We start from the raw sequence: 27,616 nt of genomic DNA, 5'->3' as shown, positions 1-27,616 counted from the left end.
TCTCTGTGTGCTGGGGAACAGGGCTACACAGCCCCAGTGGCACCCATGCCGAAGAACAGCAAGGTGACACAGCGCGAACACAGCAATGAGCATGTCACCGAGTCCGTGGCTGACTTGCTGGCCCTCGAGGAGCCTGTAGACTATAAGCAGAGTGTACTGAATGTGGCCGGCGAGACAGGTGGCAAGCAGAAGGCAGCGGAGGAGGAGTTGGATGCAGAGGACCGGCCGGCCTGGAATAGCAAGCTGCAGTACATCCTGGCCCAGATTGGCTTTTCTGTGGGTCTTGGCAACATCTGGAGGTTCCCCTACCTGTGCCAGAAAAATGGAGGAGGTAAGAGGTAACCATGATTGATCAAGGGTACCTGGAAAATGGGTTGGGCTGGGGTAGAAAGGACCACACCTTTGCTGAGGCAAACCTGGAGTCCTTAGAGATAGGAGTGCAGAATTCCAGAACAAGAATCATTGAGTCACACAATGGCTCATAGGTATAAAAAGGCTGGAGGTTATGATAAGAATGGGGTTCTGGCTTCAGACTGCCACGGTTTAGATCCCATCCTAGCCATAGCCTGGGCCCTAGTACAAGCTGCTGGACCTCTGCTTGTCAGTGCTTACCCTGTAAATTGAACATGAGAGTGTTTCCTGCCTACTCTTGATAGTTGGAAGGATTAAGTGAATTTTATATACTACCTTGGTAAAGAACAACTGTTGGCTGTTATTATCAAACACTTAGAGACAGGAAGCACTGTTGTAAGCGCTTAATGGCTTAACTCCTCCTCTTTGAGCATCTTGGAACAACCGAAGCGCCAGCTTCACACGACCATTCCTCCCAGCGACCTTGTTTAAGGAGAAGGTCATTGTCTTTACTTTAGAGACTATAAAACCGAGGCACAGATAGGTTGGGTAATTTTCCCAGGTCATGTGACATGAAGGTTTAATGCTAGTGGGATTCCACCTGGTGGGTGTGGCCTGTGCACATTACACCACATGGGCTGGCTGCCTGTAGGGGAGCCTCACGCTGCACCTGGTTACAAATTCCTTTGGCGCATGTGGCGTCCTATAAAATTGTCATCGGTGCTGACAAAGCCCAGAGCAGACAGATGTCCCTAGGCGCTGTCTCTCCAGAGTGTGGAAGTTTATCAGAATTTTCCAGAGGCAGGCTGGCTTGAAATGATGGGAAGATTACAGAAAAGAAAGAAAGCCTTGATCGGCTCGTGTTTTAATTTCTTTTCTGCTGTGATAAAACACTCTGACTAAAAGAAACTTCAGTGAGGACAGGGTTTATTTGGCTTATACTTCCAGGTCACAGGCCATCATTGAGGGAAATCAGGGCAGGAAATCAAGCAAGAAATCAACTTAAAAAAACTTAAGGAATCATGGAGAAACACTACCTGCTGCCTTGCACAGAGTATGATGCCTTATTCGCTTTCTTATATAGTCCAGACCAGCCTCCCAGGGAATGGTGCCGCCCATAGTGGGCGGGACTCTTCTGGATCAATTACTAACGAAGGAAATCCCTGAAAGACATGACCAGAGGCCATTCTGATCTGGGAAATCCCTCAGCCAAGATTCTCTTCTCACATGCCTGTAGTGAAACTGACAGTTAGTGCTAACATAGAAAGCTAGAAACTGCATTTCCAAGCCCACGCCTGTGTTCCCGAGAAAGCTATCCTTTCTATGAAAGCTATGAAGGGAACTTCTTAGCTCCTGAATCCCCTGCCCTGGGACCACCACACTCCAGCCTGTTGGATGGCTACAGCTTCCTAGGCATTTTGACTCAACTTCTTCCTGCCAGCGAGTTCCTACCATTGTAGCGTCTCCCAAAATTTCTGCTCCATTCAGAGAGGGACACCTCACCTTTGTATCGGTTACTTTTCTCCTTACTGGAACAGAATAGCTAACAGAAGAAACTTGAGGGAGGAAGGGCTCAGTTTGTCTGAAGGTTTCGGGGGAGCTCAGCCTGTGAGGGTGGTAATGCGAATGTGTGTCTGTGTCAGAGGAAGTGCGTTGGGGAGCTCATCACAAGGCAGAGTAGTAGGAATAATAAAGAATCAGGGACGGCTGTACCTCTCGAAGGCCCACCCAGGAACCCACCCCTGCCTGTCAGACCTCCCGAAGGTTGTACAGCAGCATTGTTGCCTAGTCTTCCTGCTCAAAGTACCTCATTCCTTCTTCACAACACCCTTTAGAGAGTGGAGGAGTATTGGAGTGACATTATTGTAAATAAAAAATGGACACATATCAGCTATCTCCTATGGCTTTGTCTAATATTCACTCTGTCTGCATCTATGACAAAATAAGAGCAAAGAGAGATCAAATAATTTGTTCAAAGTTGCAAAGTAGGTGGCAGAGCCAGGATTCCAGACTTGATAATCTGATCAGAGTCTGTTCGCAGCTCCTTTTCAATCCATATTTCAATTGACTGGAGGCCAAAAAATGAGCTCTTAAGCCCCAGAAATAAATGGGCTATGCCAAAAGCAAGGCAGGGTGTATAGGAAGAGATCTGGTGAAGTGCAGAGAGTCAGGCTCCACCCAGTGTCCTAATGCCCTGAGTGATGCTCCCAGCTGTTCAGTCCTGAGACTCCTGAGAGTCACTGCAGCGTCAGAAGAACTCCAGTTGCCTCCAGGTCATGTTTTCCAAGGTAGAAGAGGGTGCCGCGTGAACTCAATGATGATTGGCACACAAGAGTGCCTTTGATTAACTATGAGCTCAGCTCACCTGCGTGCCCTGGCCTTGAGTCCTCTGGCTAGACTAAACTCCATGTGGCCCTGACCTGCAGTCATGACTCGGACAGAAGGAACCTGGGACACGGGAAGCCAGTCCATCTTTTGGCCACAGATCTTTTAGAGGATCTCCCCAGCTTGTGGGAAGAGGAGAGAAACGTACATAGGAGATAGCAGTGTGCTCTGACACCCCGACACTCATCTCCTGTATACATCGTGTCCCTCCTGAGGACCCTGAGGCAAAGTAAACCACCAGCGGGGCTCCTCCTTGTTGTCTTCCTGTAATAAGTTGCTTCTGTTGCTACCGTTTCTCTCCACCAAAGACCAAGCCAGACTAGAGGTCCATACCCACGGCTTTTTAGGCCATCCCTTTCCTGGGCATTTGATGGGGCTTCTTGTGAGTGACAGGATGAATGAGTGAGTACATGGGTGGGTGCCTGCGCATGCATGAGTGCGTGAGTGCATGTGTGTGCGTTTGTGTGCGCGCGCGTGTGCGTTTGTGTGCGCGCGCGTGTGCGTTTGTGTGTGTATGTGTTAGAATGATGTTGCTCTGTGAGAGTCGGTGGGAAGCTTCTCTTGAAGGCTCTCCCCGTGAGTTCCCTCAGCAGATGTGTGCTCAGGTGGCCCCCTGTGGTGTGACCAATCCAGAATGTGCCGACTGACACTGCCTAAATGTATCTGAGGAACTGGCCTCCCGCGAGGTCTCCAGGATGGCATCTGGGCCTTCTGTTCCTCCTGCATCCCCCAGAGCCTGAATCTGGCATGGAGGAGATCCATGGTAAACAACTTTTGCTGCTGATTGACAGATTTTGTGTCCAGTAGTTGCCTGACCTCTAGTGTTCATTGGCAGATTAGGCGTGCACCTGAGAAAGGTAAGTTACAGGGGACAGTGTAGTGTAGCACGAACTCTGGTTGTTCTTAATAATCAAAACTCAGAGTCAGACATTAGGGGGTAAAGGCTGAAGGATCAGAGAAGCAAAGGAGCCATCCATTAGAGAACCTTTACCTCAACCAATGCTCAGACCTAAGGGGCAATCCTGTCTACAGGTCCTCAGACTGACTGCTGTCTCTATGAAACCTCAGACTGCATGCTCATACCGAATCCTCAAACTGCATCAGAGCTCTTGTCTCCTCTCGTTTTATAGTCCTCTCTCCGCCCAGCCATATCACTCCTGTCTCCACCTCCCTAGTTCTGGGATTAAAGGCGTGTGATCCCAAGTGCTGGGATCACCTGTTTTTTTTCAAACAGATTCAATCTCTTGTAGCCCAGGGTGGCCTTGAACTCAGAGATCCATCTGCCTCTGTCTCCCTAGTCCTGGGATTAAAGTTTGTGCAATCACTGCCTGACATCCATGGCTAACTAGTGGCTTAGCTCTGCACTCTGATCTTCAGGTAAGCTTTATTTGTTAGATGATAGACAAAATGCCACTACAGGACAAAACAATGTAGCTGAGGCTTTCAGAGACTCCTCTCTTGAGCGGATTTCCCTGAAGGTGCTAGGTAACCCAGGAGACAGGAACAAGCAAGACAGTTTGACAGGCAGGGCCTGACTGATAGTGTTGCCAACAGGGCTATGTTCTTGGCACAACTCTTGGTGGGGTGCACTCGTCCATGTCCAGCCGTGGCTTTAATTCTCTTGCTAAATGCCCTGTCACTTGGAATTGAGGTCGTGTCTGCAGCTAGGTTTAAGACAGCAAGATTAATTTGTTATCTGTAATCTTTAGCAAGATCATTCCATCCTTTATGATTCCCTTATCATGCTTTCCTGAACAACTAATTTCTCTTCCATTCCTCCCAATTAGCTGTGGATTAATGGCGATGCTGATCAGACCCTCTCCCTGGAGAGCTTCCAAGCTCGGCTTCTCTCGAGTTGCTCTGTCTGCTGTGTCAGCATCTGTCTCAGATGCCGGCAGGCCGGACCACAGAGTGGGAGGGTGGGTGGGAGTGAGCCCTTGGGAATGAGTGAGCAGGACCCGTGACATCAGGGAGGGTTGTGGGCAGGTGTCCACAGAGTGCTGCGTGAGGCCAGTGTCTGTGACTTGACATGTGGCTCTCTGAGAGGCAATGAGGTATCTGCTTCTGAATCCAGCCTTGCAAGTGGAAGGCACTGGTGTCGGTATGCACAACTCGAGTTGTCCCATCCTGAGTCAGAGGATCAAGGAGAGGAAAAGTCTGAATGGGCCAGCCTTGAGAGATCACAGCCTTGAGCAAACAACATTCACGGGGAAGTTCCAGATGGCCTAAGATGTGGCTGAGTCTGTTGGACATGCCACCTTCCCCTTCCATTGTTGTCACTGCCCACACTCTATGTCCGAGACTGTTGGGCACGGCTGCCACCCCTTCCCTCACACTATCCCTCTGAGCCGCACCTTCTCTTCTCCTTGCAGGTGCCTACCTGGTGCCATACCTGGTGCTGCTGATCATTATTGGCATCCCCCTCTTCTTTCTGGAGCTGGCTGTGGGCCAGAGGATCCGCCGTGGCAGCATCGGTGTGTGGCACTACGTGTGCCCCCGCCTGGGGGGCATCGGCTTTTCCAGCTGTATTGTGAGTTCAGAGCTGGGGGCTGGCACTGGGTGGGAGGCAGAGGGTCCACTTTGGGATAGTGTGGAGGAGGTCACCAGGTTTACAGGCCAGAGTCCTGGGCCGACACAAGGGGAGTGAGAGGGGTCATCAACAAATTATTCGCAGATGGTGTCTCAGGGCCGTAGTCACCATATTTCCTAGACTGGAAGTTGATGCCACTGCCAGAAACCATATGTGACATTCACCAATGAGGCAAAAGAGAGAAAACGGGACATGTTCACAAGGATATCTCGGTCTATTTCATCTGGGAACAGATGGACCATCCAGGTCCCCACCACTCCTTACCAGTTCCTCATAGACTCCTTCCCTTTCCTTGGGAAGTGAGTTTCAAATGTACGTGGCTTAACATGCCTTGCTAGAGCGCCATGCAATTAAACAGTTGAAATATTCAGACGGGAGCCTTACGGCCAACCCAGGACGCATAAGGTTTTGGAAGACCTCCTGGGCCTCGGATGGGGACTTCCGGTCTCATCTGTGTGGCTGTTGATGAAATCTTGCTGAGAGCTGTATACAACTAAAGAAACTGAGCATCCCTTAAAGGTGAAACCTGCAGGTGCCCGCTCTCACACTTGAGATAAAATCTGAAATTCATTTCTGGAAGGGACTGAGGATTCTGTCAAACATGGTAGGAGGATTATCCTGTTGTCAGACCAGGCATCACCTTCACTTGGCCAGCTACAGTATAAACGGCAGGCTGGCCATGTTTGCACATGCAGGAGGAGGGGAACCCTCTACTTGGTCTGGAAACAACACAGTTAAGGGTTGCTTCTCTGCGTGTTTATTCCAGTGCAGCCCCCTCCCTCATTTTCTCTCTGTGTATGTGAACGTGTGCTCCTCCACATGGTTGCTCATGTGAAATGAGAGAGACCAGGAGCCCTCTGTATTCACACTAACAAACAATCTGAATCCTCTAGGACAGCCAGGCCTCTGGAAGGAGCAGATGCAGCCAAACCCTGCCTATTAAACATTGCTAGACCCCGCCTTGTTTAATAAAACTCTGCCAAGCTTACTGCTTTGTCTCTAGAAGCTAGAAGCAGGCTGCTCGCTGTTCCGAAGGAAGAGCAGCACCCGAGAAAGGGGAAGAGGTAGGAAAACTAGCGGTCCACACAATCTCAAAAAGGACCAATGCTGTGGTGTGTCGCCATGGTCCTGGAGGGCATCTCTCATTAGAATCCTGAGTCATCAGGAAATGATGGGGGAAGGGCTTCAAGTATCTTACAGGAATTTCAAACTGGAAAGGATTAACATTTTAAGAGTTTATTGCTTAAAGGAGGAAAATTTTAATATCCCAGGAATTCCTTTGTGGACTGAGTACCAGATGAATGGAGGAGGACTGGGAGCAGACCCCCAACCCCTGCTCCATCTCTGCATCCCCCCACCCCACCCACATCCTCCATTAGGGCTGGTTTTGAGCTGCTGGGCCTTGGATGGAGTGCAGGGAGGGGCAGCTTTACCTGCAGCCTCCATGATCTTACCCTGGTCCTTGCCCTCAGGTCTGCCTCTTCGTTGGGCTGTACTACAATGTGATCATTGGGTGGAGTGTCTTCTACTTCTTCAAGTCCTTCCAGTACCCGCTGCCCTGGAGCGAATGTCCTGTCATCAGGAATGGGACTGTGGCAGGCAAGTGTGGGGACCCCGGAGGTAACCCCAGCTGTGGTCTCCAGCCAGCCCTGTCCCAGGAAGGAGTCTAAACTGTTTAGTACTAAGATTCGGGGTTTCATTGTTTCAGTGAGTCACCCTGGAGAAACCACTTCACACCCCAATACTCACTTTTTTCTCCTTCTCCTGAGGAAATGATCTAGCACACAGAGGTCTCAGGGATTGAATTTTGTTTAGTTATTATGAACTACTCTGTTTCTCCAACAGCGTATGTCTAAGAACAATTTTGACTTGTGTGCCCCACTCCATAGATGGGAAAACAGATCCTGAAGCCCCTTTTCCCACGCTTATACTGTCCATTTAACCAGGGACCTGACATCTGGATTCCCAGCCTCTGTCTTAGGGCCTCCCCCTAAGAACCTTTAGACAAATTTGGCACTTGTGAACAGAAGACAGTTGAGGTGGGAATTCAGCCGTGTGATTGTGGCTCAAAGGCTCGTAGGTCCCACCAGAAACTCAGGAATCCTCGGGTTCTGCCAGAGCATGGCACAGCCCTCCCTCAGCTACCCACTCACCCACTGCTGCCTAGGCAGGGTCCACCACAGGAGACGGCCATAGGGCTGGAAGCTGAGGCCTGAGGCCTTTCCTGTGGTTTCAGTGGTGGAGCCAGAGTGTGAGAAGAGCTCAGCCACTACCTACTTCTGGTACCGAGAGGCCTTGGACATCTCCAACTCCATCTCAGAGAGCGGGGGCCTCAACTGGAAGATGACACTCTGCCTCCTTGTGGCCTGGAGCATCGTGGGCATGGCTGTAGTCAAGGGTATCCAGTCCTCTGGAAAGGTGAGCTGGGAAAAGCCAACAGGGAACCAGAGAGCAGGAGCTCGGATCCCAGGCCACTGAGGAAGAATACTTGAGCGACAGCATTAGCCTCCCGGGAAGGGTGGGAGCATTACCACCACAGACAGCCCAAGGGTGAGCTTGCTGGATAGTCATTACTGGGGCCCCATCTGCTTTGGTGTTTATAGCTTAGGCCTGCTCTGCAAACACTGAGGAGCTAGAGGTACTGACCTTGATGTCTAGATGGTGCATCCCCAGGTTCTTAAGCAAAAGCTCCTGCATTGGGCAGTCTAAGCAGTTTTCAATGAAACTCTGCCCTATGCTGTCTGCCGATAAAGGCTGTTAGAGCCGCAGAGAGCTTGGAGGGCCCCACACAGTCCAGCCAGTGAAGGTCATAACAGCCCAGCCCTATCCTTCTTTCCCAGCATTTCCAACCCTTGTTATTTATGACCTCATAGAATTCATGGGCTGCCAGGGATGGAAAGATTGACAGACATCTGATAGCCCTCCACTCATTTTATAGAAAAGGAAACTGAAGTCTATACTGGAGAAAGAGCCTCATCTAAGGTCTTACAGCTAGTCTGTCCAGGTCCAGGGCTTGAGCTGAGGCTCTTGGTCCTTTGTCAGACTTGATGAGTCAGGATGCTGAGTTGCAGAAAGGTAGTACCATCTCAGCCACCAGCCTCCTCCCTCTCTGGAGGCCGGAATAGTAGCTGACACTTCATGGCATTTGTCAGAGCTGTCACATCTGCACATCCCTGGCTCTCACCACCGTTATGAGTTGAGAATATTGCAGCCCTTTAGAGATGGGAGGATGGATGCATACTAAGCAGGTAGCCTGAGGCCCCAGGATTGGTTGATGGTAGCTGCAGGATCAGTGCCCATGCAGATAGCTCTTAGCCTTTCTGTTGCCCTGTCTTAAGTGCCCCAGGATTGGTTTCACTGCAGCCGAGGTCCCATGATCAAATTCTTTGTGCGTGGCTCTGTGCCAGGAGCACGGGGCTATAGAGAGGTGCGTGGCATATATGAACTAGTGAGAAGCACGTGGTTCAGGTTCAGGATGAGTAGGGACTACTCTCTCTTCTGATGGGCTCTGTTGGGAAACAGTGTCAAGGCCTCCTAGATGTCTTCTGCTATAGAACTTCTGAGGACAGTGGAGATCCTGGAACTGTCTACTGGGGACATGGGGGCTTAGGAGTACAAACTGCTAGTTCGGTCCTGCCAGCTCTTGAAAGGCAGACTAGCTCCAGGCACAGCCATGCTGACTCCAGCTTGTTCTGCTCCTGCCTGGGCCAGATGGATGGTGGGTTTGGCTCAGTGCCTGGGGGCTCCAGGCTCCGAGTTCTGCTGCCTGATATCAGAGGAGGCTCATGGGCCCCAGCTGTGAGCAGGGAAGGGGGATGCCGGCTGTAGAAGGGGCTCTGCCTGATGGGGGGCCTCTGTCTTCTCTGCAGGTAATGTATTTCAGCTCCCTCTTCCCCTACGTGGTGTTGGCCTGCTTCCTGGTTCGGGGGCTGCTGCTGCGAGGGGCGATAGATGGCATCCTGCACATGTTCACTCCCAAGGTAAGGCTCTGTGGTGTCCACATGGGGGAAACCCTGGCAGCTCCACTGGGCCTGCTCCGCTGCATGCAACTTTACACCCAAACCCAGCTGTTTAGCAGGTGTTTTGCTAGCCCATTCAGAGAAGCCCAAGAAAGGGGTCTAGTCTCTGTCCTCATTTTTCAAAGAGAGGTACATTGCTTCAATTTGGGTGAAATCTGAAAAGGCTCCAGAAAAGAGGTGGCATCTGAAGTGAGCCTTGCAGAGCAGGAAGGGGTTCAGCAAGTATCAGTACGATTTATTAATCAAAGGAGACCATGTGAACAAGGATGTGGAAAAGCACGAGGCACGCCAGCAGCGATGGCAGAGGCATGTTCCATTTAAATATGAGGGATGGGGCTTCAGTCATTCATTTTAGGGGTGTCTTCATTTTGTGGGTCTGTGATAATAGGAGCCAAGAAGATGGACTCACCTCAGGAATTCTAGTTTGTATCCATATCAGGGAAACAAGGAGGCCACACAGGCACCTTCCTAATCCTATCACTAGCCCGTGAAGGGACTGCGAGGGATCTTTGCTCATAGAGGATGTGCTGAGAAACAGGCGTCCTGAATATGCACACCTCGCCTCCAGGAAGGTGGTCTGTCCCCACCTCATGACCGTGACCATTTAGACCACTGGACACAACTACATGAGTAGGCTACGGGGGAATAATAATTTCAAATTGTCCTAAACAATGTATGTCAGTGCCTCCAGTTGATGGGGTTGAGAATTTCACCTCCAGATCCCTCTGAGCTAGCCTGTGGGCTCCAGGTCAGATGGGACCAGATAAGCTTGAAGCCTCAGGACTCAATAGTGCCACCATACATATGTATACACATGCACATACACACTCCCTTTCACGGGGAGTTCACACGGGGTGATTCAGAAAGCCCCAGATTCTATGGCGTTTGAAGTCCCCAGGTCCCATCGACTCTCCTGCCCTGCTATTGTGAGTGGGCTCCTGGTGTGTGGAGGTTAGGACCTATGCCACCCAGAACTGTACAAACTGGCCTTAGACATCCTTGGCCTGAACAACCAAGACCTCTACAGACATACTCACAAAGACTTGCCTTCTACAGAAGGAATTATGTCTCCCAGAGCAAACCATAGGGCTGCAAGCATGTGATATCTCCTAGAGAAGCAGTCGGCTTCCTCTGGGGTAAGTGATCACAGGAAGGCCATCAGCCTCTGTGAATTACTTCAGCAGTTGCCCTGGTCGCACAATCAGTCTCAGGTGTCTCCTTGAGTCTTGGCGTTGTACTTAGCTGAGTTGTATGAGCGTGTCATATGCTCTGACGATGCACATGAACACGGAGCTTCACAAACACCCCTAGATAGGCTGCTGATGGACTTAAGAGTCATTGATGTGATGTTCAATAGCTAGTGGTCCAGACTCACTGGACTTGGCCACCAGCCCCAGCACACACAGTACTTCAGTTCACCTCATGGGATTCAGACACCATTGCAATGTCTCTTTAATTCTGAAATAGCTCAAGCTTATAATTATATGCCTAGTGATATAATGGATATTTTAAAGAAGGAAAACATTACAGATGCCTTTGCAGTGCCCTCTGACATCACAGTTATTTCCTTTCTCAAAGGCAGCCATTGGCAGTCTTCTCTTGCTGTTATAACAAAATACCTTAGACTAAGAGATTTATAAGCAGAAGATATGTATTGCTTACAATTCTAGAACTATGAGGGCCAAGGTGAAGGCACTAGAAGATTCCATGGTGGAAGGGCAAAGGAAGCAGCTTGAGCCTCTATTATAAAGGCACAATTCCATTCAGAAGAGTGGATTCCTCATGATTTAAGCACTCCCAGGGAAAGACTTCTGACTATTAGTTTCCAGTATGCAAATTAGCGGGTTACAGAAACTGTTATCCTGAATTTGAGATTTATCCCACTAATGCATTCTTTGAGATTTTATACATAGACCTATTTCCACAAACAGTACACAGCAATTCTACAGACCCTTAAAGTTTACATATCTTCACACGTATCCTTCAATGACTCGCTTTTGATTTTGCATGACACCATTCTTTTTTATTATTATTATTCCGGCACGTAGGCTATAGCACATCTATTTTCAGTGTGGTATAATATTTTACCGCAGCACTAACCTAAAAGGTTCTCTGCTTGGTAGACATTTAAGTTGTTGCCAGTTTTTCCTATTACGGATATGATATGTTCTGGTTAGTTTTCTTATTGCTGTGATAAGCAGCATGACCGAAAACAACATGAGGAGAGGGTTGACTTCATCTTACACTGCCAAGTCCCAGTCGGTCATTGAGGAAAGTCAGAGCAGGAGCTCAGGCAGAAGCTGTGGAATGCTGCTGTCTACTGGCTCACTCTCAGAGTCATGCTCAGCCTGCTTTTGGATATAGCTCAGATCTATCTGCCTGGGGATGGTGCTGCCCACAGTGGGCTGGGCTCTTCCACATCAATCATTAATCAAGACAATCTCTTGCAGGCAAGTCCACAGGCCAATCTGATCTGAGTGGTTTCTCCGTCGAGATTTCCTCTTCCTAGTGGTGTCAAGTTGACAATAAAAACTAACTAGCGCAGGCTATACTAAACATTATTACCCTAGTCTTTGTACAAGTTTCTCTAGAGTAAATACAGTAAAAATTGAAATTGCTGTCTCAAAGGGTATGCAAATCTTCAGCCAAAAATACTTTCCAAATGATTGCATCCATAAGCACGCACACCAGGTATATAACTCCACATTTGACAGGCTTCAGTTTTTCCCATCAAATAGATGCATGTAGCTTAAGTACTCATAGAACAACAGAGCCACTCCCTTTCTCAAACCATTTTCTGGATATTCCAGAAGCCATGTGAAGCTACCTTGGCATTTGCAGAATCTTCTGAGCTGTAAAATTAAGCCTAGAAACCCCTAAAGGACCCAAGTCCCCAATGACCAACGTGGTGCAACTCATGGCTCAACTGACTTGTTAGTCTCCAGGTCACATCTTTGTGACCCATCTTGACATTGTCCACTGAGCAGTGTGTTGTGTAGCTCCTGCACCTGACTCTGGAGGACTGCGTTGAGCAAGGAGGTGTGGCTAAGAAGACTTGAACACTCTCCTGCCCAGGACACCCAGGCAGCCTGTGCTACTGTTCGCCTGGAGTGCGGTTTCTATTCACAGATGCCCCCAGATGCTGTGCAGCAAAACACGAATCCACCTGCAGCAACAGCCATCTGACATTCTGTCAGGATGAGGACCATTGCAGAGAGGTTGCTGTTGTAGCTCAGGTCTGGGAGATAAGAGATCTCTGGGGTCATTTAAAGTTCTTGGTACCATAGGTAGGGTACCACCAGGTCACTGTCCAGAGCTGCCCAGGATGAACACTGTTTCATTCATTCCTATGGATTACAATATTAACAATATCCCAAGAGGTTATGCCATTCGACTCCCTGAACAAAGTCCAAGAACATTTTGACCAAGGCATCTCAGACTCTCTTTTAGACTATGCTGGATGATGTGAGAGGTCCTTCTTCCTCCCCATACTTCTTTAAATATCAGAAAATATCCAGGCTATAGGACCTATCCTTTCTGTCCCTGTCTGCAAGCAGAGAGCTAGTGGAACTGGTGTGCTGTGTGACCAGGATGCTATGATGACTCACTAGTGGCCCTGATGAGATAGTAACTGGTGTTAAGAGCTAATTAACTACTGGCAATTCCCAGACAGCTTTCCCTTATCATTTCTTTCATCCAAGGACAAAACAAGGTCAACATGGGGTGCCATGCAATTCTCATGTAATTTGTCCAACATGTAACGGTGAGTTATGGAGAGTTTTTTTTTTTAGTCATATAAACTCCCAAGCAGTCCTCTGGCCCAACAATTTCACTTTTAGGTATTTTCCCAACAAATGTAGTTAAAATGGTTAGTACTCAGTAAAAATGGTTGGTTAGTACTCAGTAAAAATGGTTAGTACTCAATAAAAATGGTTGGTTAGTACTCAGTAAAAATGGTTAGTACTCAGTAAAAATGGTTAGTACTCAGTATTGGTCACCACAGCACTTGTTTTAGTAGCAAGACTAGCATGCTCCAAATGCCCAAACATCTATCATTCATGCTTGCATTCATCCAACAAAGGCTCGCTAGAGCCAAACACTATTCTAAGACGGATATCAGCCCATGAATACAACAGACAAACTCCCCAGCCCTCAGAATGGATGATAGAAGATGCAGAACTGTTACTGACCAGTGTGGTGAGGGAAGAACAAAGCAGAGGACCAAGAATCGGAGCTTCTAGGAACAGAATGCATTTTATTTTATTTTATGTGTGATCAAGGAGTGCCTCACCGAGGAAGAGCGTTTGAATAGTGACCCTAAGGTACTGAGGGTTCAGGCTATGCGCAGGTGTGGAGATCCATTCTAGACAGAGAGATAATGAGTGAAAGGGGCTGGAGCAGCTTGTGAGTTCCAGGAAGTGTGCGAGAAAGAAAGGAGAGGAGAGAGGGCGGGACTGTGGTCTGACTAGGGCTATGGGGGTCTGGGAGGCCATAAAGACACTTGGACACTTCCCCTGTGTAAACTCTGGCCAGTGGGAGGTTATGGGCAGAGGGATGAGATGCTATGGCCACCCTGAGCCTCTTAGAGAAGACTGCCTTGGGGAGTCCGAGAGAAGAGGGAGATTTGCTGTGTGGGTCACTGGATGATAGGAACCGTGAGCCAAGCTCTGGTGGAGGGCTGAGAGTTGGCTGAGTTAAAGAAACGCTTAGGAAACAGGCTCAAGGTTTGCTGTGGTTTGGATATGAGGTGTGGGAGGAGCCAGAGTGACTCCAAGGTCTTTCACCTGAGCAGCCGGAAGGATGGAGATGACATTTACAGAGATGGGAAGGATGGTGGGAGCAGAATTTAGGAGGAACACCCAGACTATTGTTTTGGGTGTGGCAATTTTAAAATGACAGATAGATAAGCAGGTGAAGACGTGGTGTGGTAATTTGGTCCACAAATCTGGAAGTAACAGGTGAAGGAGCAAATTTGGGAGTTCTGGGTAGTGGGTTGGAAGCTATGGCTTGGTTTATAATGCCCGGAGAGTGAGCTCTGTCAGAAAGGAGGACTCAGCTCGGAGCTGCAGTCTTCATGGGTTGAGGGAAGGATAGCAGGTAAGGGAGGCAGAAGAGAAGAATGAAGCACACATATCCATGCACCCAGGCAGAGTCAGGGAAATGCTTGAACAAAGGTGATATGGGCAGATGATGAAGACAGGAAATAACCAATCATCTGGCAATGGAAGCGTCATTGGTGACCTTCATAAGAGATGTTTTGATAGAACATTGGGGACAAACTCTAATAGTAGTGAACCAAAAGAAAATGCGAGGTGATGAATCAGAGACAAGGAGGAGAGGATGTTTATATTCAGTAGCTGCACTATAAAAGGAAACAAAAAATGAGAAATGCGGGAGTAAGTGGAGAGGGCTGTGGGGTCGAGGATATTATCACAGAATTTATATAATGCTGAAAATAATTTGCCAAACACCGATGGCTAGAATCGATGCAGGAGCTTAAAAAAAAGTCCAGTGTCTCCGTATGATGCAATAATTCTACTCTTAGACGTGTATCCAAGAAATCTTAAAATGTATATTCACACAAACATGAATGTTCATAGCAGCGTGGTTTAGAATAGCCCCAAAGCAGAAACAACCAAAATGTCAATCATCTGAGGAATGGACAAACAAAATGTGGTAGTTGCACAAAATGGAATGGTATCCAGCTGTAGAAAGGAAGGACGTTCCAGAGCTGTGATAATGGCACAGTCAGTAAAGCATGTGCTATCTGAATTTGATCCATAAAATAAAAGAGCCAGGCATGGTGGTGTGTATTTGTAATCCCCTCTCTGTGGATGCGGACCTGGGAAGATCCTTAGGACTTGGTGCTCAGCCAATTTAGCTTCTATTCTAGCCATTCATGTTCAATGGAAACCCATCTCGAAAATAAATGGTGGCAAGCAACTGAGGAAGAGATGCAAGGTTAATCTCTGACCTCCACTACTGTACACACAGATCTAGACAACCCTACACCTATGAACACGTGTGCAAAAACATAAGAATAAAGTACTGACATATGCCGTGGTATGGAAGACCCTGGAAAATATTAAGCAAATCAAAGCATTCAGACTTGAGAGGCCACATCGTGTGCAATTCCAAGCATAGGAAGTGTCCAGAATAGACGAATCCATAGAGACAGTGCACTAGTGGTCACTGAGGGCTGCACTTGAGGGGAGGCATGAGGAACAAATGTTAGCACAAACATGCTTCTCTTAAGGGCAAGGAAGAGGCTCCAAACTGATAGTGGTACAGATTGCTCAATACTGGTATGCTAAACGTTGTTGAACTGTACATGTTAAAAGATCCAGATGACATCAGGGAGAGGCCCAGTATATTTGGGGGAAGAGCTGCATCCATACAGACCAAGGGAGAGGGCAGCCCTTGGCACCGTGCTGGCAGGAAGAAGCTGTAGGGAGGGGTTCTAACGGTCCTCTTCCCATAGTGGCATCTTTCTCAGTGAGGCAGGAAACCAAGTGGCCAGCTTGGAGTAAAAATGAAGGAGGGACCCTGGAGGGCTAAGGAGGTGTGAGTGTGAAGTCACTGTCCATTTGGGAACAGTGGATAGGTATGACCCTAAAAGCCGTCTGGTAGATGAGGCTCCGGAGTGGGTGTGACCTCAGTAGCACGGGCCACCCCTAGCTCTCAGCAATCTGAGGTGCAGCTTTTTGCAAGCGAACATTCTGAGAGCACATTGCTTTCCATGTCAGTGAGGTGCTTAAACAGTTGTGTTACACTCATTGTATATATCAGTTCATTTAAGCCTTCTAATGCCTCTCTGGGTAAGTGTTCTGATTAGGGTTGCTTTCCAAAGAGGCGAATTAACTATGGAGTGAGACAGAGCAGAGCAGCGCGCTAGGCATTCTGGGGCTCTTTGGGATGCCAGTTCAGCACATTGAGGAAGTGTGGAGACCAAGAGCAAGATGGTTTGCTCCGAGAAAGGGGGAGCTCCGTGGAGTGTGGGAGAAAAACATACACACGCATGTCTGTACATATGTTGTAACATGAGATGTCTATCTCACATGCTGGTGTTTGTCTGAGCCCCACTGGAAGAACACTCAGAAAGCCAAAATCATAGTTACTTATTTCTGAGGAAGGAAACTAGACTTCTGAGATTAAGGGGTTAAAGAAAAGGACCCTGTAGCATGATTAATAAAAACCCAGAGACAGAAACTGGGTTTCAACCTGAAGGTTAGAAAAGCAAACAGCCACTGGGTCTTACCTCTACCTTAGTCTGAAATGGCAATTCTGCCTCCAGGAATCTCAGAATGAGACTGTATCTGAGAGCTGTCTCCTCCCATTTGATATTCCTCTCTAGTGTTGGGATTAAAGGCATGCACCACTACTGCCCGATTTCTATGGCAAACTAGCGTGGCTACTGGGATTAAAAGTGTGTATCACCACTGTCTGGTCTGTAAGGATGATCAGTGTGGCTGTTTTACTCTCTGAACTTCAGACACACTTTATCTATTAAAATACAAATGAAATATCACTACAGGAGCCCAGAGGACCAAGAATATATATTAAAACTCTCAAGGAAAAGCAGAGAGGTCCCTGGAGGTTCCAAGATCCCAGTCAAACAGTCTGGTTGTGGGACTTGTTGACTCCCGTTTGAGCAAAGACCTCTCGAAGAAGATGCCAAGCCTTGTGATCCCTGTGACCAGCTCACACCCAGTTTCCATTCGGGAGGTTCCTTGACTCTTGGGGACCACTTCTATAGCTGCAAGAGAGGGTACAAGTGATACCCCTCTGCAGAGCTGTCAACAGAGCTCATAGGGCTGCTCCTGGCAAGTGGGGTACACATGGCAAGCACAAGCTTTTATTGTCTCTGTCCCTTGTGAAGGTGACACCGTTCTTAGGCAGTGGGAACTGTGCACTCCAGTGCCATCTGGTGTCTTGTAGCTCAGTCTGGCTCTGCCGGGGCAGGTGCTAGAGAAGTACTGAGAAGCAAGGCTGTGTGCTTCCGTCACGCGTGTGCTGCTGTCACGTGTCACTCAGGCCGGTGCTCAGCAGCTGCTTGTGCATTCAGAAAACATCTTCTGTGCTGCAAAGTACCCCGCTCCCTTGGCAGGAAGTGACTTAGACGCTGTGTGAGAGAAACCGCAGGAAGCCAGTGCTCCGGGGAGGGAATGGGCTTCTCTCCAGAGCAGAAAATCCCTACCCACCTCTCCTCTTGTAGTCTCATCCCAATGTTTGGAAGGGACGTGGAGCATCCTGTCTCAACTGACCTACGCTGACACTTCCTGAAACTACATACTGTCATCCGTGGAGCCTGACAAGAGCCTCCTTTAAAATCAAGTAACGTCAGGCGTTCTGTCCCGAAGCCTCCTGACGCAGTCCATTTACAGATTAGCTTTGGGTATCTCCAGCAACAAAAGCGGGGTCAGGAGAGGGGTGTTTAAAGAGTCATTTCTCAGAAGCCAATGACTTCTCCTTTTCTCTAATCTCTGCTTTTCTATTAAACCCAGTACAGACCCCTTTTTCTTAATTAAAAAAAAAAAAAAAAAAAAAAAAAAGGTGCTTTGGTTCCTGTAGAACTCACTTGGAGGGCAAACAACCTGCACAGATGCGAGCCTATTTATAGTCTTTATTGATTCACTTGGTGTGAAAATTCCTATTGTGCTGCTGACATCCCGAAGTGTTTGATTACAGGGTCCCGCCCCAAATCTTGCTGGCTGTGTCTCACAGCACCATATTACTGTCCTAAATTAAAATCAGAAGCAAAGTCTCACTCAAGTCCCAAGGTTTTACATAGGAGCCCTGGACCTGGGTACTTCTGCAAAAACAAAACAAAAAAATCAAAACAAAGCAAAAGTCAAAACATTTCATCCTGTATCAAAAGCCAGACTTCTGCTCAGAAGCAGAACAGGATCCTGGCATACAGGAGACCCTACATTCCACCTCTTATAATGTACATTTACACACAAACACACATACACACGCTCACACACACATGCACGCACTTGCGCGCACACACATGCACTTATGCACACACACACACACACACACACACACACACACACAGTGAAAATGTGTTGGAAATAATGGTGTACACAGGAAAAGCATGAGTTCTTGCCATGTCTGAAGTACACAGTGAGGCCCTTTCTCATAAGACAAACATCAGCTTTTGCAGACCTTTGCCTATGCACACGCAGTGGCCCACAGCAGTGCAGGCGATCCCTTCCCTATTCCCGGGACCATTTGTCTCCCAGGCTCCTCCATGACCACTGATACAGCTTCCACCCTTCCACACCCTCCCCTCTTGCTTTTCAGGGAAAGCAGGGCTATCATATCACATCAAAAAAAAAAAAAAAAAAAAAAAACCCGAAAGGCAGGCAGAAACTGGAGGTACAGACCTGCTTGCAGCCTGTCCTGTCTTTCTCCCTCTTCCACTTCTAGTGAGGACTTCAAAGGGCTCTTGTAGAAGACAGCTCCACTCTCCATTCCTACATCCCTGGCCCTACCAAGTTTTTTATCCAGTCATCAAGTCATAGCACCTGAAACAAAAAAAAAATCACAATATAGAAAAGCAGCAACACCGATTTCACAGATGTTTCCTGATAATACCCTCTCTGATGCCCAAGGCTGGCCCTTCCAAGGACTAGCTTAAATGCCTGGACTCTACTCTTTCCCTGGGCTTCTTGCTTCCCTTCCCTCCAGCTGGCTCCAGGGCCTCTGGATCCCTGAGCAGCTAATTCTACCTGTGACCTCCTGCCGCTGGCACCCTTCCTGGGGATCTATCACTGGGAACACCTCCAGGTCCTCCTACCTCCCAGACCGCCCCCCCCCCCACCCCGTGTGGAACTCCTGCTGCCTTGGAGATGACTTCCTCTTCCCTGCATGAAACTTTAGAGATGGGTTTGGCCTGAGGACCTGTCCTCTTCTCGCTGACTGTCTACAGGGACAACCTCTCTCTCCAGCTGTGCTCCCTGCAGTAAACTGCACTGTCTACCTGTTCAACAGTTCCCAGACCATTAAACTCAACCTCTCTAAACTGCCGTCTAGACCTGCCCTAACCAGCGCCTTGGACCTCTCTTCCCTCAGCCCCCTCTCCAGGGAGACCACAAACATGGCCGTCCAGTCTAGCAAACCCAACTCCAGTTCATCTTTTTAAGGTCTTCATTTCTCCCTTTTAAATCTCTCCCTCAGCACCATCTGGCCACAGGCAAAGCCACTATCCCAGGCCACTTGGACCTTCAGAAGGTGCTTCCTTGCAGCTTCCTGGCTCCATACACCGAGGACTGTTGTGTATGCACATCTAATAGCAGCCTTCTTTCTTCAGCTCCTTAGTGTATCCTGGATCAAGTGTTTTCCTAGAATGAATACCAAGATCTCTACAGGCCTTTGCCTCTTTGGGTTTCCTAGCACCACTGTGCTAGCCTGCACTGCCCCTTCCCCAGTCTGCTTACCTGTAATGTCTCATAATACCCAACTCCCCTGCAGCACTGTTGCATGGCATCTTATACTTACATTATCCCAGCTGTACCCACCGCTCCATCCTACCTGTATCGCCTCTCCTGCCTACGTCATCCCAGCTGTACCCACAGCTCCACCCCACCTGTATCACCTCTACTGCTTACATCCATCCCAGCTGTACCCACTGCTCCATCCCACCTGTATCACCTCTCCTGCCTACGTCATCCCTGCTGTACCCACTGCTCCATCCCAGCTGAACCCACTGCTCCATCCCACCTGTATCACCTCTCCTGCCTGCGTCATCCCTGCTGTATCCACGGCTCCATCCCAGCTGTACCCACTGCTCCATCCCACCTGTATCACCTCTCCTGCCTGCGTCATCCCTGCTGTATCCACGGCTCCATCCCAGCTGTACCCACTGCTCCATCCCACCTGTATCACCTCTCCTGCCTACGTCATCCCTGCTGTTTACATCCATCCCAGCTGTACCCACGGCTCCATCCTAGCTGTACCCACCGCTCCATCCCACCTGTATCACCTCTCCTGCATATATCATCCCACCTGTACTACCTCACTTGTTTACCTCACCTGCACCCCTACCTGTGCCAACCCATTTATGTCACGTCACCAGTCCAGTCATTCCCCCCTCAGGCACTTCCATGTCCCTTTATTTGCCACCCCATGCTCACACTGATTCCTCTTCCTCAGTGTTCTTCTCGTCTCTGCTGTCCCTGGTCAGATGGCCAGCTTGAGGACTCCCTCCCTGGGCAGCATCCCGACCCTCTTGTTACAAGTGTTCTGAGTACCAAGTGCCGACTGTCCCAGCCATTTAGCATCTGTTGGTGGGATCAGTTTACCAATGTCCATCTCTCCAATTAGACCATAAACAACTCCAAGGATGCTGGAACCCTGCCTAGTTCATTCTCCTTGGCTCCTACCTTGAGGAATGAAGAGGGAAAGAAAATTTGAATCGAAAAAGACTTTGGAAATAGCTCCCCGCCACCCAAATGCTCTTATAGTTCAGCCTCCTATGTAAGCACTCAGCATTTTTAATTTTTGAGGTTGACACTTTTACCTGTCCTTCGCACTTGCGGAAGCTGAGGCGTGGAAGAGTTAGGGGAATTGCCCAGAATCTCCCGGCCACAGCTGCTTAATACAAGGCCATGTTGTATCAACTCTGGAGGCTGCGGAAAGGGTGGGGATGATGGGCACACGGGTAAAACCATCATCTCTTTGTTTCTGTCTTTGTCCCCATGGTCATCCCCATAGCTGGACAAGATGCTGGACCCCCAGGTGTGGCGGGAGGCAGCCACCCAGGTCTTCTTCGCCCTGGGGCTGGGCTTCGGAGGTGTCATCGCCTTTTCCAGCTACAACAAACAGGACAATAACTGCCACTTCGATGCTGCCTTGGTGTCCTTCATCAACTTCTTCACCTCGGTGTTGGCCACCCTCGTGGTGTTTGCTGTACTGGGCTTCAAAGCCAACATCATGAATGAGAAGTGTGTGGTCGAGTAGGTGCCATGGCCCCTCCAGCCCCTTCTTTGCCTGACTGACTCACCCAAGGGTAGCAGGCGGGCTGGGCAGGATGAGAGGTCCCCTTCATCCCATTATCTTCCTCAGCCCTGGCCCACAGGAACAGGCTCCTGGATGTCTCTGTCAGTGGCCTATGGGTGCCCTGCCTGGGTTTCTGGGAGGGGCCTCTCGGGTCTCACACCTCCCTTCTTACCCGGTCCTGCCCTCTTTGCAATGCAGGAATGCTGAGAAAATCCTAGGGTACCTCAACTCCAATGTCTTGAGCCGGGACCTCATTCCACCCCACGTCAACTTCTCACACCTGACCACCAAGGACTACTCCGAGATGTACAACGTCATCATGACCGTTAAGGAAAAACAGTTCTCAGCCCTGGGCCTGGATCCCTGCCTCCTGGAGGATGAACTTGACAAGGTACCGGAACAGACTGCCCTTCCCAGGACAAGCAGGAACCCGAAGATAGGCTTAGTGGCTGGAGCTTGGGAACAGGCCTTGAGAGCCCATAGAGTAATGGTTCTCAACCTTCCTAATGCTGTGACCCTTTAATACAGTTCCTGATTTTGTGGTGAGCCCCAGCCATAAAATTATTTCATTGCTACACCGTAACTGCAGTTTTGTTACATTTGTGAATTATAATGTAAATATCTGATATGCAGGGTATCTTATATGTGACCCCTGTGAAAAGAATGTTTGACCTCCAAAGGGGTCACGCCCCACAGGTTGAGAACCATGGCCGTAGCGTCATGCATTTACTAACATGTGAAGACTCACTACACACACAGAAGGAGAAAGGCTGGAGGTGTCAAGCTGCCCAGAGGGAAGCTTATGCTTAGATGGAGGGCCAAAGGAAACGCTGAAATCTCAGGAGCCCTTGTTAGTTTGAGTCAGGATCCCCATTTATTGAACAGGCTTCTTCTACGCAGGACCCTGTGTAAATAATCCACTTAGAAGAGCAGCTGTGGACCAAGTAAATGCTAATTCCCTCCAGTTCTCATTTCCTTTGACCCCCGCGACAGCTCTATGAGTTGAGTATGAATATTGTTCCCAGTTTTATCAATAAGCAGCCTGTAGGTTGGGGGAGAGCATTGATAGAGGTCTCACAGCTAGTTAGTAAGCAAGAAAACAAATTGGTGCTCTTGTTCCAGAGTCCTTGTTCCACCTCATCCCTTGAGAGGCCTGTCCTCGCCAGTGCCCCCAGTTCCACTGTCACGATGAGACTTAGCTCCTGGGCTAGAGCGGAGGTGCTCCTCCGCATTAGTGCTCGGGCTGAAGTGGGGATAACTTTCTCACGTTTGCATTTGCACCTCTTAGCACTTTCAAAATGACTGTTCTGCTACAGTGGTACCAGCAAACCAATCAGACAAATCCACAGACCCCAGGTTTCTGGCTAGAGCCAAGGCTCATGTTGGGGATAGCAAGCCCCATTAGCCCCTGAGTTTCTTCGCGAGACCAGAAGCTTCCCATAGAGGTGTCTGAGAACTGTGCCAAAGGCTGCTCCATGGCTTGGAGCTATAGTTTTGTTGGTAGAATACTTGTCTAGCATCCTGGGTTTGATTCTGTGCCCTTAAATAAAAAGGATTAACAGAAGAAAAGCAAAAAGACAGCTTCACTAGTCCGTGGGCGCTGCATCCTACTATCTCTGGCTTCTCTCCCGTGCTCAAGAGCAAAGGAGCCCAACTGGAGGCATCCTCTCCTTCCACCCCTTCTCCAGGCCATGACCTGATCTTCTGACAATGCTAGGAATACAGCAGGCTTTTTCACACTAGGCAGCCTCAAGAGTAGCTAAATGACAACTGAGAACTCAGGTGGGGTCGTAAGTTCCCTCCAGGTAACAGGGCACTTGTAAGTGAGTGGCATGAGCAGGCAGTGTGGCCCTGTATTAAAGCAATGGCTCCGTACTTGGGCTGTCCACGAGACCCAAGATAGCTTTAGAAAACGTCATACCACCTTAATCTTCACCCAGTGAAATCGTGGTCTCTGAAGGAGAACCTGACAGGGGTGGATATTTAAAGACTCCAGTTGCTTCCATTGGACAGCTGAGCCTGGGTGTCTGGAATTCAGCAGTTCAGAACTGGAGTGGTCATCGTGGTTGCAGCAAAGATGAAGTCTTAGAGGAGCAGGGTCCTACATTGTGTGTGTTTCTAGATGGGAGCATCTTCACCTGGACCACTGGGGTCCTGAAACAACCTGTAGAATCTAGGTCCCCTAGGGAAACTCTCAGGGACTTTTTATTTTTTTTTTTTTTTAACAATTTAGTTTAGTGTGGTTGCTTTGAGACAATCCTAATCTGTAGTCCAGGTAAGCCTGAACCTCAATGTGAAGTCCAGCTGGCCTTGAACTCTTGGCAGTCCTCCTGCTTCAGCCCTCTGAATGCTGGGATTATAGGTGTGAGTCACTATATAGCTAACTTGCTCCAGAGACTCTGATGTTCACCATGGTTTGAGATCCTCACTTTCAAGCTGAAAGGGTTCAAGTAGCAGTGGGGAGCCCTATGAAAGAGGGAACCGTGATTCCTGTTCCTCCAGAGGACTTCTGGAGTAAGAGTAGCCCCCACTCTCTGCCCCACCCTCAGTCTGTGCAGGGCACAGGCCTGGCCTTCATCGCCTTCACTGAGGCCATGACACATTTCCCGGCCTCCCCCTTCTGGTCTGTCATGTTCTTCCTGATGCTCATCAACCTGGGCCTGGGCAGCATGATCGGGACGATGGCGGGAATCACCACACCTATCATCGACACCTTCAAGGTGCCCAAGGAGATCTTCACAGGTAACTAACTCCCTGTCACCCTGCCAGACACCAGCCCAGCACGCGCATGACAATTAGGTTCTGAATTGATTGGGTAGTTTGTCACCCCATCTGCAGAAGGCTCTTCTCCCTGATGATAGACCCAGATGTGGGATGTGCCATTCAGGATCCCCGCTTCCCTGCATCCCTGGGGAGGAGGAGTGGGGTAGTGTCTTCCTCCACTCAAATGGGAAAACCAAGGTTTCCTGGGAAAGGATCCTAGGACTAATCAGCTGAATCATCTCAATCAATTCAGTATTTAAGTGGAGCAGCTGCCTTGGGCTTGGTGCTGTGCCCGGAGCAGGGAGCATGGGGGGGAAAAGAATGCAGAGTTGATGCCTCCCTCAAGAGTCTTGTAGGGGGAGCTCAGAACCTCAGCTTCCAGCGCTCTCCTGCAGGGCCGTGCCTGTGAATCGTAGAGGGGGCAGGCTGCAGGCCTGCTTGGGAGCGGCGTGCTGGGAGGTAGCCGGGTCGTCCCCCCCACCCCGAGTCCCCGAGGTCCCACCCACCCTGCACCTTTGCCCCCACACCGGCCTCTCGGCTCTCTGTAGTGGGCTGCTGTGTCTTTGCATTCTTCGTGGGGCTGTTGTTCGTCCAGCGCTCCGGAAACTATTTCGTCACCATGTTCGATGACTACTCGGCCACGCTGCCACTCACCGTCATTGTCATCCTTGAGAACATCGCTGTGGCCTGGATTTATGGGACCAAGAAGTAAGGAGGTCATAGAGGAGTGATGGGGACAGGTGGAGGAGGGGGGTTCTTCCCCATGAGGACTTTCGGGGGAGACCTGTGTTCTCAAGGCTGCTTTTGAAAGGGGCAAGAGATTACAGACTATGGGAGCTAAAGGGCCCCTTGGCACCAGAAAACTGGGGCCTCTAAAGAGGACAAGAATATTGGAGGCTGCTTGGTTAGTAAGAGACAGAGCCAAGCTAAGGACCTTGGGACCCTAGGTTCGGGTCCTGACGCCAGCCTAAACAATTAACTACCGTAGCCCCTTTGCCGAAGACCAGTCCGGAGATGGCCGCTTAGCTTGTGTAGCACTTGGCTGGGATTCCAAGGCCCCCCGCCCTCCAAGAAGACTCCAGCAGCATGATTTATAATGTTAAGGAATGGGTTTTGGCCTCAAGCTTAGGTTTTGCGGGGAAAGAGGGTTTAGCAGTAAGGTCAGATCGGTTTCATGGCCTGACCCCAAGGCAGATCTCCACTTACAGCCAGACTTACAGCCAGTTCTTATTTACAGTCAAACCTTCATTCCCGGGGACTCCCAGGACTGCCACCTTTCTACCCTCTTGGTGTTGACTGTGTCCACTGTCCTTGTCCTCAGAGAGGCCCAGGCCTTCCACTGCGTAGCTCAGCCTGAGCCTCCTTGGTGTCCAGATGGGTTTGGAATCCAGTGTGTCTCACAGGGGACATCTGCTTCCTCGGAGGGCACAGGGGGAGGAAGGGCAGAAAGCGTAAGAGAAGGAGCGCCCAGGACAGGTGTGAAGACAAATGCCTATTATTCTTTCACATGTGAGACCGAGGCAGGATTGCCATGAGTCTGAGGCCAGCCTGGGCTACACAGTAAACCCCTGTCTTGAAAGACAACAGAAGGGAAGGAAGGAGGAGCGAATTGACGGCAGGGTGAGAAAAGGAAGGGACGGCGGACTCTGTGTCCACCCCACACGCCGGGGCTGGAAGGCTCTGCCGGAAGGACTCTGACTGTTTCGCAGTGGACTTCTGTGCAGCTTGTGGGAGCCCCTGTGTCTGTTCTCACAGTGTCCCTTTCAAATGCCTGCAATCAGCTATCCATAATTATATAGGAAACCAACGGTACTGAAAACAGACTGAGCATCGTTTAGTGTGGTTTAGTGTGTACTCTATTTGTACCACAACAAGTCTGGAGATCTGGTTGTGGGTCTAGTAATGGCTGTCACTTAAAAGCAGTGGTGGACATAGGTGTTTCTGGTATCTTCCATAGCAGGCTATGGTAAGAAAATGTCTGATTCAGTCACAAGTAGCGCTAACACTCTTAAGGTTGCTTGCAGGAATGTCCACGTTTAGTTAGTGTGATTGAGGTAAAGGTGCATTTTGTATACCACCCAAAACTGTAGCCTGCCTACCTCCTTGAATTCTAGCACACCGTCTAGTTTAGAGACCTCAGGATTTTTTAGAAGCTTCTTCCTTCCCTTGCTAGGTAGGTGCATTACTGCCTCTTCTCCAGCAGGGGGAAGCGTGAGCACGGCAGGTGGGAGGCTGCAGCGCCCTGAGAACTCAGCTTTCTATCTCCATTCACTGGTCCTGGGCCTGCCTAGTGTATCAAATCTCTAGTGTGAAGTAGGCCGAGCAGAGCCTTCTGGAGACCACTGGGGCTTCAAACTGTGAACCCCGAAGGCAAAGTCTAGCAGAGCCCAGAAGGGATTAGTCAGAAGCAAGTGACCGTAGGGTAAAGGAAAGACTGGGTGGCGAAGGTGCCTACTGCTCTTGTCTTCGGCTCTGCCTGGCAGGTTCATGCAGGAGCTAACAGAGATGCTGGGCTTCCGACCCTACCGCTTCTATTTCTACATGTGGAAGTTCGTGTCCCCATTGTTCATGGCTGTTCTCACCACAGCCAGCATCATCCAGCTGGGGGTGTCGCCCCCAGGCTACAGTGCCTGGATCAAAGAGGAGGTGAGTGGTGGCCCCACAAACCCCAGAACCACTTGCAGCTTCTCAGGCCTTTACCATAGCAGATAATCGGAACGAACCTTTCTAGGCCAGCAACTCCATGACAGGTCTGCCAGGTGCCCTGTATTCCTAACGTACAGTCTGTATGACAACCCTAAGGAGTGGCGTTATTCCTCTGGCGTAAACAGAGAAACTGGAGCTGGGAAAAATTGGCATACTCCTTGGGTGTTCTAAGGCAGTGTCTTTTCGTGTCTATGGCGTGGAATCGCCTGCCCTTTCTACGTATGTAGACACTGAGCTCCCCTTTAACCAAGGTGATCTACTGAACTCCAGTAGCGCTCCCTGGGGACACCATCTCTACTGCTACTTGGTCAAGGTGGAGGGAGGAGAGGAGGGGAGGCCATAGGCAAGGGTGAGAAAAGATCAGCCTGTAGGCTTGGGAGGGCATTGCCTAGTGCCCTGCAGCACCCTTCCTGCTCTCAACCCTTAGGCTGCTGAACGCTACTTATACTTCCCCAACTGGGCCATGGCACTGCTGATCACCCTCATTGCCGTGGCAACTCTGCCCATCCCTGTGGTGTTCATCTTGCGGCACTTCCACCTGCTCTCCGACGGTTCCAACACCCTCTCTGTGTCCTACAAGAAGGGACGCATGATGAAGGACATCTCCAATCTGGAGGAGAATGATGAGACCCGCTTCATCCTCAGCAAGGTGCCCAGCGAGGCACCCTCCCCCATGCCCACCCACCGCTCCTATCTGGGGCCTGGCAGCACATCGCCCCTGGAGAGCAGCGGCAATCCCAACGGACGTTATGGAAGCGGCTACCTCCTGGCCAGCACCCCTGAGTCAGAGCTGTGA

At 49.6% G+C, this 27,616-nt stretch overlaps 1 protein-coding gene across 2 annotated transcripts; it reads left to right on the top strand.

Moving 5' to 3' along the window:
* The first annotated feature begins 45 nt into the window (after positions 1–45).
* Slc6a17 (solute carrier family 6 member 17) lies at positions 46–27,616 on the top strand. Of its 2 annotated transcripts, none has more exons than XM_038311736.1 (11): positions 46–331; positions 5,109–5,266; positions 6,799–6,925; positions 7,563–7,744; positions 9,196–9,306; positions 21,067–21,308; positions 21,550–21,742; positions 23,910–24,093; positions 24,663–24,822; positions 26,598–26,760; positions 27,248–27,616. In XM_038311736.1, exons 1-11 carry the CDS (start codon positions 46–48, stop codon positions 27,614–27,616), a joined length of 2,175 nt encoding a protein of 724 aa, XP_038167664.1. The 2 variants fall into 2 exon arrangements, with proteins under 2 accessions (XP_038167664.1, XP_038167663.1); XM_038311735.1 differs by having other exon boundaries at positions 23,901–24,093.

The sequence above is a fragment of the Arvicola amphibius genome, chromosome 14, assembly GCF_903992535.2.
Source record: "Arvicola amphibius chromosome 14, mArvAmp1.2, whole genome shotgun sequence".
Lineage (NCBI taxonomy): Eukaryota > Metazoa > Chordata > Mammalia > Rodentia > Cricetidae > Arvicola > Arvicola amphibius.
Note: the sequence above shows the minus strand (reverse complement) of the source record. Positions and strands in the feature narration are given on the sequence as shown.